Source organism: Pezoporus occidentalis, unplaced genomic scaffold (assembly GCF_034315485.1).
Source record: "Pezoporus occidentalis ecotype Australia unplaced genomic scaffold, CSIRO_AGI_Poc_V1 ctg68, whole genome shotgun sequence".
Classification (NCBI taxonomy): Eukaryota; Metazoa; Chordata; class Aves; order Psittaciformes; family Psittacidae; genus Pezoporus; species Pezoporus occidentalis.
Window position 1 is genome coordinate 1,274,015 of NW_026916030.1, and position 16,313 is coordinate 1,290,327.

General features: G+C 45.1%; 1 protein-coding gene across 2 annotated transcripts; it reads left to right on the plus strand.

The window, feature by feature from the left end:
• Positions 1-7: 7 nt before the first annotated feature.
• On the plus strand, positions 8-16,307 carry SNAPC4 (small nuclear RNA activating complex polypeptide 4). Of its 2 annotated transcripts, none has more exons than XR_009968968.1 (23): positions 8-276; positions 1,151-1,191; positions 2,398-2,571; positions 3,079-3,204; positions 4,052-4,130; positions 4,661-4,742; positions 5,181-5,285; positions 5,514-5,586; positions 5,830-5,994; positions 6,201-6,348; positions 7,285-7,391; positions 7,665-7,759; positions 8,290-8,384; positions 8,994-9,079; positions 9,302-9,691; positions 10,679-10,768; positions 10,982-11,222; positions 11,315-11,385; positions 11,690-11,785; positions 12,034-12,061; positions 12,704-14,805; positions 15,450-15,648; positions 16,102-16,307. XR_009968968.1 is itself a non-coding variant. In XM_062641103.1 (23 exons), exons 1-22 carry the CDS (start codon positions 105-107, stop codon positions 15,567-15,569), a joined length of 4,686 nt encoding a protein of 1,561 aa, XP_062497087.1. In that variant the 5' UTR covers positions 8-104; the 3' UTR covers positions 15,570-15,580; positions 16,102-16,307. The 2 variants fall into 2 exon arrangements, 1 of the variants encoding a protein (XP_062497087.1); XM_062641103.1 differs by having other exon boundaries at positions 15,450-15,580.
• The last annotated feature ends 6 nt before the right edge of the window (positions 16,308-16,313 follow it).

The window sequence follows — 16,313 nt, forward strand, 5'->3', positions numbered from 1 at the left end:
CGGCGGCGCGCTCCATTGGCTGCGCGGTATCACGTGCGGACGGGCTCAGCTGACCGCGGTGAGCGGCGGTGATTGCGGGCCAGGCCCGAGGCCGCAGAGCCGCCATGTCCCGCGGGCCGGGCGCGGCCGGGCCCCGCAGCAGCCCCGCGGTCGGGGCTCTGGACCTGAACGCGGAGCGGGAGAAGATCCGGCGGGAGATCGAGCAGCTGGAGCGGAGCCTGGAGCCCGGCGGGGCCGCCAGCGGCGCGGACGTGTCTGACTGCAGCTCCGGCACGGGTACGGCGCGGCGCGTTCTCGGCCCTCTCCTGCCTCCCCTGCTCCGGCTCCTGAGGTGCGGCGCTGGCCGGTGACCGCGCTGTTCCTGCCCGGTGTGGGCGGACTCGAGGCGTCTCCTTAGTGCTGCCCTTAGCGGGAGGAGCTTCTTGTACCGGCGCAGCCCCGGTCAGGCTAGCGGGGAGCGCTGAGGACCCATCCAACCGCTGGTGGAGGTTTCCAGTCAGGGCGGGTGGTAAGGAGCTGACTCATGAAACGCAGCCCACCAAATGCTGTCCGTAGTTAAACCGCAGCTGTTTTTATGCTGTCAGGGTGGCAGTGCAGGCACTGCTGTGTGAGCAGCTCTGTTTCACACCCTGCCTATGCCTCCCCGAGTTAACTTTTCGAAGAGGAGGTGGTGATAGAGTTGGGGTTTTGGTACCTCTGGTTGTCACAGTCGCTTCATCCACCCGTATTTGAATTGACCCCATCATGCAAGTCTGAATACTGTATGTCAGAAGCTTGTAGCCACACTGAATGCAAACCCAGATGTTCCTGAAGAGGGTGGAAGGGCTGTCAGGTGCTTTACGGGTTCTGTTGGGTTGGAATGTTCACTTGGCTGCATACTCTAGAGCCTGCAATGTGCCATGAAGTGTAGCACCAAAATGCAGCTTGATTGTAGCGATCAGGAGCTGCTTTTTTCCTACTTTAAAAAAAAAATATATATATATTTTTTTTGTTATATATTGACAATATTGCCAGTAGCCAAAAACTCCAGTGGTCTTGACTGAGGTACAATGTGTTATTGTATGTGCTTTGATTGAAAAGGTTTGGGTTTGAAGCTTTCCTCTTGTACTCCCACTGCAGTCAGTATTTCTGTATTTTTGTTGTCTAACAGATGATGATGAAGATGATGACTCAGGTTCTCATCCTGAAATGGTAACTGCTTTCTCTTTACACATATCTCTCCATCTGTCTACTGAAGGGAGCTCTGTGCTGGGGAAATCCAGGCAGCTGGCTTGAATGGAGCTCAGGAAGGATTATTAATAGACATGGAGGTTTAGTTATTCCTGCCCAGGACTTTGTAATTCACATGAAAGAGATCTGTTCATATGTAAACAAATGAGGGGATCAGGGGCCTCACTGCTCTAGTTCTTGCTGATCTCTGTCACTGGAAACACAGTGGCTTCTGGGGAGGTCACAGAAAGAAATCATCAGTTTGTGATCAAGCAGTCTTTTACTGCTTTGTACCTGAGGTATGCTGGGCTTGTACAATAAATCAAGCAAAGGATTAATTGCTTCAGTAGAAACACAAATGAACTGGAAATGTGAAGGGTTTAGCAGATTTAGCAGCTGGGAGAGCTCCAGTGTAAAGCACTCCTGGTTTGCAGGAGGTCTGTAGTCAGACTGGTTCAGATAGCAGCTGAACTAACGAACAGGGCAAATGGGCACTGGGCTGGGCTGGAACCTGCTCCTGGGAGAGTTCAGTTCAAACTGCCAGGGAGAGACAAGCAGTTATGTGCCTCCAGTTCTTTTTAAATCAGTTTTGTAGGGTAATAGGAGCATTGAGTGATTCAAAGAACTCGCCAGCAAAGCTGAAGTTGACAAGCAGCGCTGGGAGACACGGGGGATCTCTCCTCCTAATGTGTCTCATTCAAGCATCAAACAGACTGTGATTATATTGTTGCTTAGCATCTATATTCATTACGTTTCCAGTAAATGTCATACATATTAATTAGGTTTCTGAGAATTGCTTTACATAAATCCACGGCCATTTCTGCATGCGCACAATAACGTGGCAGTGGTCTTTGGGACCCCTGGTGGTCCTTTCTTCATCATCTTGGTCTTCATCGCTTCGTCCTCTGGCTGAACTTTAGGTTTGGAAGGTCCCATTGTCCTGTCAGCAACCAGTCATCTAGTTCTGGCTCGTTATTGTGAAACCCAATACCCAAGATACTTTCTCATTGCTATTTGTTACTAAAGACCTGTGACCTTTAATTCTATGTGCAAAACTCAACTGAATTTAATTATTTACAAAGGATTGTTCTTATTTCGTGAGTTACAGAAATAATTATGTTACATACCTGCTTTTCAAGCAAGCATTTTTCTCCCTTTCCTTCCCTTAAATTCCTCAATTACTCCAAGGAAATGGAAAGAGAAGATGACAGTAGTGATGATGATGATGATGGTGATGATATGGAAAGCAGTTTGCCCCAGGATCCAGAAACCTGTCTGCAGATGAACCATGTATACCAGGAAGTCATCCAGGAAAAGATTGAGGAAGTTGAGCTTCTCCTTGCACAAAACAGAGAGCAGCAGGTGAATGGAACAGGAGTAAAATGTTCATTCCTGTGCTGTTTTGGGTTGCCATCTTGCCTTGACATCAAACCCAGTAAAACTTTCCGGGGCATTCCTAGACCACCATATGTACCAGTGGAATTGACTGCACCAGTTGCAGTCTCTTGTGCTCAGGTGGCTTGGCCAAGAACCAGGTTCTTGTTCTTCGTGGCACTTCAAACAGGTGTCACTGGCCTTCAAATGGCTTTTCTGACTGATGTTTCCATGCTCTCTTATCACCAAAAATGCATCACTTGGGTATTTTATATTTTAGTTTCTTGTAGCAGGTTAGTGTTTTTCTTAATCAGCTGCAGTGCACTGTACAACCTTAGGAAGCTCCAAATGCCATATTTAACACATACACTGGTTTACAGCCTGGTGTAAATTGAGTTTGGACCCTGCCTGGGGTGTTTGTGGTGACTCAGCCACTGCTCTCTGAAATTAGGAATTTGAAGGAGACACTGATACTGTTTAATTCTTGTATTGCAGAAGGAGATCATGTGTGAGCTTGGAGGTCCAAAAATAGCAAAGGCAGGAGATGGCAGAAATCTACCAGCAAATATATTTTTGGGTCATTTTATGAAGCCGTACTTTAAGGATAAAACAACAGGAATTGTAAGTAAACATCACTAGATTACATACTGATATGGCTTTCAATGGTAGATATAAATTGTAACTGTTAAAACTGTGTTACCTTTTACTTGAGTAACTGAATGTCACTCCTGGCTTTGAAATGTTGTTTTTTCCTCATTTGTCCTTTACTCTCTATTGGAAATACTTGTTCAGCCCATGTCTGTGATGTCTGAAAGCAGGTTCTGAGAAGAGACATTCTAGCCATGGGCACTTGACCATTCTTATTTTCAACTTAACTGTGATTGATTGTTTTCATCTCCACAGTCCAATTCCATGCTGCTGCTTAAAGTACTGTTGAAATTTCATTGTCTTTGAAACTGAGTTTTCTGTGGCAAATGTCACTACTTTTTTTCCATGTGTTTTTAAAGTGTTGTTAGCAAAAGGGGATCTTGACTTTTAGTTGTAGCTGAGATGTCAACTGTCACTGTTCTTCTATTAACCCAACAGTCAAGCATTGCCTGGTAATTCATCTGTTAAATCCTACCCAAGTTGGTAGCACATCTGAAGTACATACAAACATGTAATACATGTTCAAAACGCTTCTTCAGTGGTCAACTAACACAAGCAGGCCTGGCTCTGAGCTATGTGCTGTGTAAGCACAGACAAATTTATTTCTTTCATGTATCTATTTGGTTTCTTAGGTCTTCTGGTGCATGTGAGCTAGTGTCAGTGAAAGTAACTTTGCAGTTTGAATGTGACAGTTTGCACAGGTTTGAGTTTCTTACCAGTCTCTTTTGTAACAATTCATGCTAAGTTCTAAGAAGGAAGGGCAATTTTAATGTGTATCTGACTCTTCCAGTATATATATAACCCTTGTAATCTTCATTAGGGCCCTCCTGCCAATGAGGATGCCAAGGAAAAGGCAGCTCAGGGCATAAAATCCTTTGAACAACTGATTTCAGCAAAATGTAAGTAACTCCATGTGCTGTTCACTGTTCCTTAAGAGCTATAACAAATGTATATGTTCATATTGTTAGTCCCCCACATTTGCAGTTAAATGTTCTGATGTTTCATACTTGACTCACAAAAAAGGCAGTTAAAAGTAAAATGGGATGTTCCAGAAATTGTTCCAGGGAACGATTAACAGCTCCCTTCCTTCATTTGCATTTGTTCTGATGCAATAACCCCGTGAGCTCTCCAAAGCCAGATGAGATCATGCAAGGGCACTGCTCAGATTAGAGCAGTTCCAGGGACACTTGCAGCCCTAAAGGGTTCCAAACACTTCATTGCTGATCTCTATTGAACTCTATGGAACTGAAACTGAGCCAGAGGCTGTGCCTTGCCTGTGTCAGGCGTGATATTAGTGATTTAGATAGGGAGCTCTTATTGGAGACCTGGGGGATGCTTTAGCTGGGGTATTGAAAGCAGTGGATCTCTTTTTTTCTTGGCAGTGGCTTTGCACTGATGTCTGAATGCTCAATTATGTTCTCTGGTTTAGGGAAGAGCAGGGAGAAGACATTACTGCAGAAATCAGTAGTCAGTGACCGCTTGCAGCGCCTGCTCCAGCCCAAGTTACTGAAGTAAGTACTGTGCAAAAATCTTTCTCTTGATGAGAACATTATATATGAAGGAAAGACAGGATATATGTGGGGTCTGCACCTTCCCTCAGCATGTCCTGTGAGCACCAGTGATGCACAGTGAGTTGTAATGGTGTGCCCAGCTGGAGATCTCTGTGCTGGTACAGTCTTTGTTGCTGTTGCAGCAACCATTGGTTCTCTCTGTAAATACCAAAATGATTAATCCGAGACCTGTTCTGGGTCAGTGATTTGGATTGAAGGGGCAAAAATAGAATAATGAGTGTGCTGTGTGGGAAAAACTAGAACAAGAATAGTTTGTGTAGTGTGGAAATAAACTTGCATGATACTGATGGAGAAAGCAGCATTGCCCTGTGTCTTCTGATGCCATTGTTTTATTCCCATCCAGTCATAATAAGTAATGATCAAAATGTCTTTGAACAGGATGAGTTATTGGAATCAGAAACTGGAGAAAGTCAAGACTGAAATGGAGAAACAGATCTTGGAGAAGCAAATCAAAGAAGTGGAGCGAGAAATAGAGGCAATTAAGTGAGAAATGTTTTTATGTTTTTGGTGAAAATGAAAGTCTGTTCTTGGGAGTTTTCCTCTTGACATTCCCACCTTTCTCGAGCACTTCCAGAGGTGACATTTGCAGAAATCTTCCTTCGCATTGGCTTGCAAAGAATGAAGTGCTGTTCAGGCTCTGCAGAGCTCTCATCCCCACAGTTCTTTACTAAGAATCGTGTTCTTTCTTTCTCTTTGTACCTTCTGCTTTAGCCAACTCCCAGAAAGCGACTTGTTAGGAAACAGATTCGATGAGCATGACTGGGAGAAAATCTCAAACATCCATGTAAGTTGAGAGACCAAGTTTTGTTACCTTTGATACCTGTGTCCCTTCCCTTGGCAATTACCTGACCTGGTCTCGTTTGCTTGCTCCATGATCTCAACTTGTTAATTTGATGTTTTAGTTCTGCAAAACTTAACAATAAACTATAACTGGAATGCAAAATAGATTCCTTGCATCTGTGTTCCTGTCTGCCTGGGTGTTTCAGTCCCAGCTATGAGACAAAACAGATTCTTCTCTTTCTTTTAGTTTGATGGACAACGTGGTCCGGAAGAACTGAGGAAGTTTTGGCAAAACTGGGAGCATCCAAGCATCAACAAAAAGGAATGGACTGAGGAGGAAATCGAGAGGCTAAAGAAGATAGCTGCTCAACATGGTTATCTGGACTGGCAGGCTATAGCCCAGGAGTTGGGGGTAAGGTTCTGAGCTCAAACAGGAGGTGACAAGTCAGTTAATTCTGACTGGACTGTGCCTCATTAACGGTGTTAATTCACTGTTAATTCTTTTCTTAGAAATGACCAAGAGCAGTACTAAAAAGGTCTGATACTTTAACCTTTCCCTTTTGCTTTTTGTCCTCATAAATAACCAGTTACCTGCATATCTCTCTTCCTTCTATTAAGACGAACAGGACACCTTTCCAGTGCTTGCAGAAGTATCAAGTCTATAATAAAGATCTGAAAAGAAAAGAGTGGACCAGAGGTGAAGATCAGATGCTTTTAGAGCTTGTTCAAGAAATGAGAGTAGGAAGTCACATCCCATATAAGAAAAGTAAGTGACCTACAAGTGAAAGTGCTTTCCATTCACGTCTTGATGTTTCTGCACACTGGAGCACCCAGCCTGCTCTGATTCAAGGAACTAATGAAGTTTTATTTCCTATGAATGTTTCCATTTCCAGGATAGTCATAGTTCTGCATTTTCACCTTAACATTCTGGGCAGAGCAAGGCACAACAGTGTTGTGACTCACCTGGAACTACAGATGTACACACTTATAAACCTCCCCACTGGGGAGATGAATGAAAGGGGATGGTTGAGTTTTCCCTCTTCCTCCTTGATGGGAACAGTGGTGTGTGCTTTTCCTGTGCCAGCGTGGAAGTTTCATTATATCAGCAAGAATTTATTATCTCTTGGAACCTTTATCTGTCTTTGAAATTTGGTTGAAACTGACAGAGTTATTCACTCCGATTGTGTCAGTTTTGATTTTATATCTGATGATAGCAAAATCATCAGAGTTCTTCCCTAGAAAGCATTCATTTGTGCCCAGCTGTTTTGGCAGTTTTCAATGCTGTGCTGTGCCCAGAAGCTATTCTAGGGGGTCAATACTGCTGCTCCTCTTCCTCAGCAGCATGAGAGGCTGTGTGACAAGTGAGGAATACAGTTGAGAATAGTAACCAAGTCTCTGGGGTCCTAAATCCAAGCCTGTGAGTAACACCTGGTGTCTTGAACCTGTCAGATACATATTGGAGCCAAAACTTACTAGTTCTGTGTTGTTTCAAGATGGATTGTTGGGTTGTCATGTATCTAGTGTGGATAATGCCATTACAAATAGTGTGTATGCCATGCTCTTTTGATTCTTGTTGTGTAAGACTGTTTAAGTATTTAAGCTGAGACTTTATGTCAACCCAGTGTTTGGAAATATCACAGTTGTAAGTTAATGAAGAAACATTGTTTGCATCAGACTTTAAAACACACCTTTGCATTTCTAGTTGCTTATTACATGGAAGGAAGAGATTCTGCTCAGCTGATTTACCGCTGGACAAAGAGCGTGGACCCCAGTTTGAAGAAGGGACCCTGGACACCAGAGGAAGATGCTGTAAGCTCTGTTCTCTGATGCCTAGGGCAATTGGGAGGGTTAGACTGCTGAGGTGTTGCATGGCTGTCTACACCTGAGCTTTAAGAGAGGCACAAAGGAATCTAAAACAGACCGAGGTGCACCGTTCACAAGTCAAGAAGGCTTAGAAGTTCCTAAACATGTCTGTTCAGAGTTCTATAACACAGTAGAAACAAACACAACTGCTTCTGTCTCACGCCTATTAGGGTTATTGCTGATAAGAATTTCAACTCTTGCTATGTCTGATTGACACAGATGCTGTTGGCTGCAGTTAAGAAGTATGGAGAGCGTGACTGGTACAAAATTCGGACAGAAGTGCCAGGGAGGAGTGATGCTCAGTGCAGAGACCGGTACGTTCCATGTGGTAACTGAGCTTTCAAGTTTATTGTTGCCTGTGCTGTGCAACTCCGTCAGTGGAGTTGCCTGTGGGTTAGCAGAAGTTGGAAAGGATGTTGCTCAAAATAAGCAAAGGGGTCATTAAACGTGAATGAGTGCATGTGAGGAGGGAAGGTTGTCATCTGTGTCGTCTGTGGATCTGTGACAATGGTCTACTCAGTGACTGTAACAGAACACAAACAGTGAGCTGCTGAGCAATTGTCAGCCTTGGACCCAGCTTCAGGAGCCTCAGAGTACAGTATGGCCTAATTCCCGTGACCCGATTTACAGCTGCCTGTTGTCATTCTTAATCATGTGGCCTGATATTTTTGGGAACAAAAGAGATTGTAGCTGTGCTATATTAAGGGAGTACGGATGGACCCCTTAACAAAAGGAAAGATCTGACTAGGAATGCTGGTTTTGTTCAGCCTTGGAGTATGCAGTGATGATCAGAACTGTACAAGCAGGACTGAATGTTACTTACTTTAGTGTTTTCATTTTGGAGGTACTTAAAAGCATTGCACTGTGATGTAAAGAAGGGCAAGTGGAGTTTGAAGGAAGAGGAGCAGCTAATTGAACTGGTTCAAAAGCATGGACTGGGTAAGTGTTTCTGTGCCTTAATCTTCAGAAGTTGTGAGAAGTAAGTATTACTAAGGAATTTAAGTTTTCTTCTCTTATTTTAAGCCCTGCAGTTGATAGTAGCAGGCTCTACATCGTACTGATGATTGCAGCCTCCCTTATATTGTGTGCTCTGTTCCTGGAAATTCAGTTGTTGAGAGATTGTGTAGTACAGTTGTATAGGTGTGTTAGCCAGGTGTCAGAGCTTTGAGTAGGGCGAGTTCCCCTCTAAACAGCCTGTGAAAGAGTTGTCTTATTTTCCCTAAGACAACTTTAATTAGCAAATAGAAGCTTTTCAACATTCAGTTTGAGCTTTCTTCTAAACACTCTTACTGCTGCAAGGGAGGGTGTAGTTCTGCTTGGGTTTTCATCATTGCTTCATTTTCTACTAGTTTCTAACTTGAGCTGAATGTACAGCTGTACAAAGTCTGAAGAACACAACTGGATATTAAGTTTTTGAGATCCATTCACATAGGAACTCTGTCTCTTATACAAGGAAACACATAATACATGTATAAAGTTCTGCACTGAAAAGGCCTGTTGTTCAGTTTGCTGCACTAATAGGTGTGCTCTGCTCTGCATCTTTTTTAGGTCACTGGAGTAAAATAGCTTCCGAGTTGCCACATCGTACTGGCTCCCAGTGCCTGAGCAAGTGGAAGCTCATGATTGGGTCTAAGGTATTGTGCAAATTCCTGCTGTGACACAGCCCCATCTCTTTAATTAAGCTTCTCTAAACTTGCACTGGATTTAGTTAATCTTAGGAGAAGTAAAGCAGAGCTGTCCATTTGGAAGCTACTGATAGGATACTGCCCTGTGAAACTTTTTAACTTGCTTTTAACTTTAACAAGTGAAGGGTGGACACTGGCTAAAATTTGTCTGTCCTTTTTCTCTCCGAGAAGAAAAGATCCAGACCAACAAAGCGCCGGCACGTGGAAGAGAGTTCCAGCTCTTCCGAGACCAGCAGTGAAGACATAGAACTGGACTTGTCAGACAGTTCGGAGGAGGAGACGACGACAGCCAAGGAGGAGTGTACATTGCCCGACATTGATTTGTGGGTACCAACACAGACAAATACACAGGAGTCAAGCAAAAGAACCTATCAAACTCCATCCCTTTTCTTTCCTGCGAGTACAAAGCCCAGTAGCAGTGAAGTTCCAAGTACAATGAGTGATGGAGACAAGGACAGAGTTGCCAATCAATCATCAGAGTTGAGCACCCTCCTGAGGGGCATTGCACGTCCACATTCCACAGACATCGTTGTGAGGAATCCAGCAGAAGTAATAAGCAAGGTGAATCCTAGGATTCTCAGCCCATTCTCGATGGGATTAGAGTTTAGATCAGAAGTGACCGGGAAGTGCAGTTGCTGCAGTGAAGGACAGACGGCAAATCTTTTTCGTGCCGCTTGGCCGCTTTCTCACTGTGCCATCGGGGGGTGCTGTTGGAAAATGAGCTGTAAATTAAACAGAAATATCTAGCGCTGCCTCCTGTGCATTACCTGGGAAATTGCTGTGCTTTTTCTGCACGTGGGGTCACAGAAACAGAACTTTATTTAGGTCTTCATAAGGCAGAATGGTTCAGTGACTTGTGTGTCTCCACCCTGGTCACTAGGGTGTTTTGGCTTAGGGTTTGGAAGAATTAACGTACACATCTCTCTCTGATTCTGAGCTGGTTTTCAGCCCAGGTCAGGTACTGAAACCCTGCAAACTCCTGGAGCATATTTGCAGAAAGATGCTCCTTAGCAAAATATTAAGTGTCTAAATTGCTATTTAGGATCATGTAAGCAATATTGTTCTGACTTACATGCCCTAGACTGTGGAGCCAGTTGCACTGATGACAAGTTTATTTACAGAAGTGGCTGTTCTGGGGTTATGGTAAGGGAGGGTTGTAAGTACTCATCTAGTGTAATCAGTCTTACAGCATTATTTTACTGGTAGAAGTTTAGGGAAGAGTCAGTGGCTTTTCCAGACTTCTTCCTGTTCTTTCCTTTGTCCTGTTAAGCTAAAAAATGCAGTGAGAATCATCCGATAAATCCTGACCCTCAGTGTGGGTTTTGTAGCTACTTCACACAAAGGTTTTTATGACATAGACATTTGGTATTGTGAAGATGCACAAGGACTAAAAGATAAAGTAAAAGTCTGCTCTTTGGTAGGCTGGTTTCATTGAATAAGGTACTTTAACCAGCAGGTTTGTTGAAAACTTTTGTACCTCTGTGTATGGTCAGTGCAAGGAATTTTCTGAGATTACCTCCCTTTTATCTTGTATGTTTTCATATTAAGGCCTCCAGGTGTGGGAAGCAAGTGCTGCGGGTTACCTTGGAGAACGTGAGAAGAATACTGAGGAATAATACATGCTTCCAGAGGAAACTTGTGAGTGCCTTTTCTGTCCTGTCTGCTCCGGTGCCACGAGCACTGCCGGGTTGTACTTGGTGTGATAGAATCACACATCTTGCACTGTTGTAGTCCCAAGAGGAAAAGCTCCTAATTTTTTCCAGAACTGCCCTGTGAATGGTTTGTCCTGGGGCTGATTGTGGTAGAGCCTTCCTAACTAGAACTCTTAACTGTGTATTTCTTCATGCACAGCAATCAAAGATACTAAAACCTTCTGCTGCCATTCTAACAAAAGCATCTGCAGTTAGTACTGATGGCCAGAAGCTTCCGGGCCTGCAGGACATCACAGAGAAAACGTGTCGTCAGGAGAGAGAGCGCTTGAGAAGAATGAACCTGGACAGAAAGCTGCTGATGGCAGTGACACCCTGGGTGGGCGATGTGCTGCTGCCCTGCAGCCTGCAGACTGGGAGGATGGCTTTTCATCAGACAAAAGGTAGTGAGACCCAGCAGGGATAGTGCTCTGCTGCTTCCTGGCATCCTGCAAAGGAATGCCCAGCTGATTGCGATGTTGGGCTTCTTTTCTAGCTGACTATATTCGAGAGAAGATTAAATCGATCAATCTCACGAGCACGCCCCTGTTTGCGCTTTTCATTCAGGTGAGGTTTACGGTCTTAAGAGGATTTTCTGCTTTCAAACAGTAGCAATCTTCTGTGTTTAAATAATGGTTTATCTTGGTTTCTTAATTGAATTACTGGATTAATCTGTCCTCATGCTTGCATATGATGTTTCTTAAATAAATCTGCATCCAAATTCTAATGCTGTCAAGGCTTTTTTCTGTAAGTGTAAGAATGTCCCCAGAGCCTCGCACATAAGGCCTCCCCCATCCATCATGTTTTGTCTCAGGCCCTGTCAGAACATTCTGGTTCTCAAGCAAATTTTAATGAAGTTCTCATCTTGCAGCTCTTTCAGATTGATACCAACGGTTGTATGAAGGTTATTCGTGAGAGGAGGCCGAGGCAGTTAGCGCTGCTTAGGGCTGATGCAGGGCCTCAGCAGGTATTGTGCATGGTTTCTAAGCTTTTCCCTCTCAAATCTTGACTAAAGCAGAGTTTTTTGAACTGTGGGGCCAGCAGAGCTCTTTGTGCATGTGTGTTACCAGTTTGTGTTGGTTCAGAAGCATAATAAAGTGCTGGTTCTGTGGCTGCGTGTATAGGACGTTGGCAGATGTGGGTTTGATTCATGTCTGTGCTGTGTTAATTATCTTTACATATCTCAGAAGTATAATTTAATATTTTTTTTTGCAGGCTTCCCAAAATATGGACACTTCCTCAGGTACCTGCCAGAACATTCATGATGTTCAAGAACGTTTCCTTAATCCATTACCCATACATTAATGACCAATTAAACTGAAGGAGACTTTCTGGAACAAAACCACATTGCCATGCTCATTTTTCCTAGCTCTTGGATCTTTCAGTTATTGGCTAAATATGTTACCCTTTGGTAAAGACTGGAAAAGATACCGAAGGGCTGGGGGACCAGTGTCAATGGGCCACCAGGTCTGTGGACTATCACTGTTAAGCTTTTCTCCAGCACTGTACTGGAGTCAAGGTGCTGGCACTAACCACAACCCCAGTTTGTTGTTGTCACCCCAGCTGGGTGAAGTGCCCATGTAGTGCTGAGCAGTACAGTTCCTTGGGTGCAGTGTTAAGGTGCCATCCTGTCCTATCTGTGATTTCTGGGGAAAGTTACATCATTACTGAACTAGTGGTGAGCTTGCTGCTGCATCACATTTAATCTGAAGGATGTCAGGATGGGGCTTGATTAAATGAAAACTGTAGTGTTGTAGGATCTTTCACAAACAGGAATTCTGCTGTTTCCTGTGCAGGGTACTTGATGCTCAGTAGCTAAGGAATGGCTTTTGAAAATACTGTTCAATCTTTTTCACTGTATTGCTTTATTTCCCCTCCTTTGCAGGCAGCTCATCACAATCTTGTGTTCAGAGGAACTCCCGAAGGGGCATCCCGAGGAATGCCGTGAGGAGACCTTTTACATTAAAAGGAAGGGAGACTGCTGCTGCTGTCTTTGAGAGCAGCACCCCAGCCACACAGGCAGCTCTTCCAGCCCAAGTGCAAAGGCGTAAGCCTAAAACTGTCTCGGAATTGCTGAGAGAGAAGCGGCTCAGAGAGTCCCGGGCTAAGAAGGCTGTGCAGAGGACAGTGTTTGTTGCCCCACAGATGCTGGTTTCGGCGCCTCTGATAATCCAGCACACGCAACAGCAAATCATTCCTTCTGCACAAGCAGGGAGCAAACCTGCAGCAGTTGGCTGTACCAACAACCAGGTACAGTGTGCACCAGCTGCACTGCCAGCATTTACTTCTGTTACAGGTTCAACTTGTACCACTGTTGTGCTTAAAAACCATTCCTCACCAGTGCCAGGAAGTGGGGAAAGCCCTGGTTCCTCACAAGGAACAGAACTACAGTCCAATAAGGAACAAAATGAACAAGCTTTGGAAGGTAGACTTGAAGCAGGGATTTTTCCAGGCGTGGATCCAGCTGCAGCAGAGAAGGCCCCAGATCAGGGAGTCTGCAATGGTCAGGTCCTAGCAGGCAGCTCAGCTTCAGTAGTGTTACAAAACCAATCTTTTGTGCCACATCAGATCACAGTGCTGCCTGTTGGCATTGAGTCTGGCACCAACAAATTGCCTCTTTCCACACCAGTTGCCCGTGAGCTGAATAGTAGTGTGCCACAACAGAGGCCTGTCAGTCTCTTGTCGACTCTTGTAACCCCACAAACTGGTTCTCATTTGATTCCCAACAGCATACTGCCTTTCACATGGGTCATAACCCCCCAGGCTTTGCTCCCCACTGCTGTACAAACTGTGGTGGGGGTTCCCCAAGGACTGCCAGCTGCTGCTGTGAGAAATCCATGTCAGGCAACTGTGACTTCCAGTGGCAATGTCTCTAGCTTAGGAGTGCCTCCTGTACCAGCTGGAGCAGATGCACCTCACCCCAGCAGCACAGAGACAAAAGCCCCGAGTGCCCAGGTAGCAGAAGGAGCATCTTTGGGAAAGGCAGGTAACCATTCCACAGTTACCTTGTCTATGACCTCTGTAAGTCCTGGAAGCACCACAGCCAGTGTTTCTCTGGCAACACCAGCATGTTCAGAGGGCTGCTCCAAGGCTTCGGACTCCCCTGCAGCTCAGACTGCTCCTCCACCCGATGCACCAGCCCTGCATGCTGTGCTGCTGCCCCAGACACAGCAACCCGCAGGCACTCAGGGAGCTGATTCCCAGCGTGTGTCGAGTCTCGCTAGCTTGGGAAAGAGCCATGATTCCATTACAACAAATGGATCACCATCCAATCCAGGCATCATCACAAAAGGACTTGTGCTCCAGCCAGGAGTTCCAGCTCCTCATAACAACTCCCTAAGCAACTCTGCTGCACAAGTACTGAAAAACAGACCTATTGCCTCCAAGCCCCCAGCTGTGCAGTGTGCTGACAGTGCACCCCAGCCAACCACTTCCAGGGCAGAAAAGACTGTTGTTGACTTGGGCCTCATTTCCCTTGAAGACGGGAGGCTGGTGAAGGAGTGGCTGAGTGGGAAACAGGGTGTCCAGGTACCATCCCTGCAGACCAGGCTGCCTTATTTGCCACCTTTTCTGTGCAATTTAAGAGCCCTTGCAAATTTGCTTCTCCAGAAAGCAGCTCTGGAAGAGCAAGCAGCATCACTTCTGCCTCCTGGCTTCAGGGGGGATGAGGGCACCGGGGTTGATTTGCACGCTGTTGGAGAACTGGTGCAGGAGAAACTTGGTGATAACCCTGCTTACCTCCTACTGAAAGCCAGATTCCTAGCAGCCTTCACACTCCCAGCTGTACTAGCAAATCTGCCTCCTCCGAAAGTGGCAACGACTCTGTCAGCCAGCAGGAAGCAATATGAAGAGAGTGACGAAGAGGAGTGGCAGAGTGAGAAGGAAGTGTCTGAGGAAGAGAGTTGTGGGAATGAGTTAAGAGGAGTACAGCTGGATTGGACAGTTGGTGATGAGCCTGTAGACAGAGATGCTGATTTACTAAATCAGGTAAGAATCAGAGCTTTCCCATAGTAAAAGCCAGCAGGTATTTTTCTATTCTGGCTCTGACTTTTGGGTCTGGGCCATGTTCAGTGTAATTTGAACTATGAGCAGTAGGTCCAACACTCACAGCAGTTCTTCACTGCCCAGCAGCTCTACTGCCAACCTCAGTCCTGTGTCATCCTTCACCAGGCTCCCTCCCACTCCTGCTACTAATGCTATATCCAGGTTGTCCTAATGCTTTTCAGGAAAAAATCCATGGTAGGGGTATAATTTATGAGAGTTGAGAGTTTGTGTAGACCTGTGTTGTCTGGGACGCTCTGGCTCCAGCAGTGACAGCTAATGTATCACTTGTGGCAGGCACGAGTGGCTGTACCCAGACAGAAACTACAGCAGGAATTGCTCTAGTTTGGTAGCTGAAGCAAGAAGAAATGCCAGTGTTGGCTGTAAGTTTCACTCTGAAATCTTTGGTGTGTTTTGTGCTTGCTGACACATTGGTAATAGGATGATGTTGTCTGCATGCTTCATTTGGAAGGCAAATGGAAGATTCTGGAAATCTTGCTGAGTTCCCTAAATGAAAAGATGGCTGAAGGGGTTCTGTTGTGATGATGCTGGTTCTCGTGGTGTTGATAGTCTCTCTGCTTATGTTGCAGGGCATGGGAGCTGAAGAGAATGCTGCACAGTCTGCCTTGCACTCCTGCACTGATGCAGCTGATGCCAGTGCTCCTCAAATCAGGAGAAGCACCCGCTTCAGAAAGAGGAGGAGGATGTGAGAAGGAAATGTGTTAGTAACTACTCAGTGAACCTTGTATTTCTTGTCTGAGAGGAGAACCTGAAACACATGTGTCTGTTGTGGTACAGTGAGACAATGAATCATGACCCTAGGAAAGGACTGAAATTAGCTTGACTTTTTACTATAGGACAGAGTTTTGTGATCACCCATTAATCACAGACTAAGGCTGATGCTTTTGGGGGAGGAAAAGCTGATGTCTGCATGATAAAATTCTGTACAAAAGTCATGAAGTTCAAGGATTTGGCAGACTTAGTCCATGCTGCTGCCTCCTGGTATTGTACCTGTACATGTATAACAGGACACCACCCGCAGGGTACAAGCATGTGCTCTCTGAATATCTGTTGAGGCTTTTGGTGAAACAGACTGAATGCACATGAACAGGGTTTGATTCATGTGGTTATCAGATGAGACTGTTTGGGTTTGTTCTCTAAAATTGGTTTCAAATACTCCAGAAGGGCAGATTCCCTATAAAAATGCTGGGACTAATGGGAGTTGTTTGTGCTTTGTTGCAGGAGTCACTTGAACGAGGTCTGCCTTCCTACATGGCAGTAGGAGATGCTGTTTGCACTATTCACTTCTAACAATTCCAACAGCCTGACTAGATGGACCTGGGGAAAGAGGAAAAAGGCTGGACTGGTTTTCCCATTGCCTAAAGCCTGCATCTTTGGACAAGATGCAAAGACTGAAGGAAGTCTTTCCAGCAGAGACCAATTCTGTTTCTCTG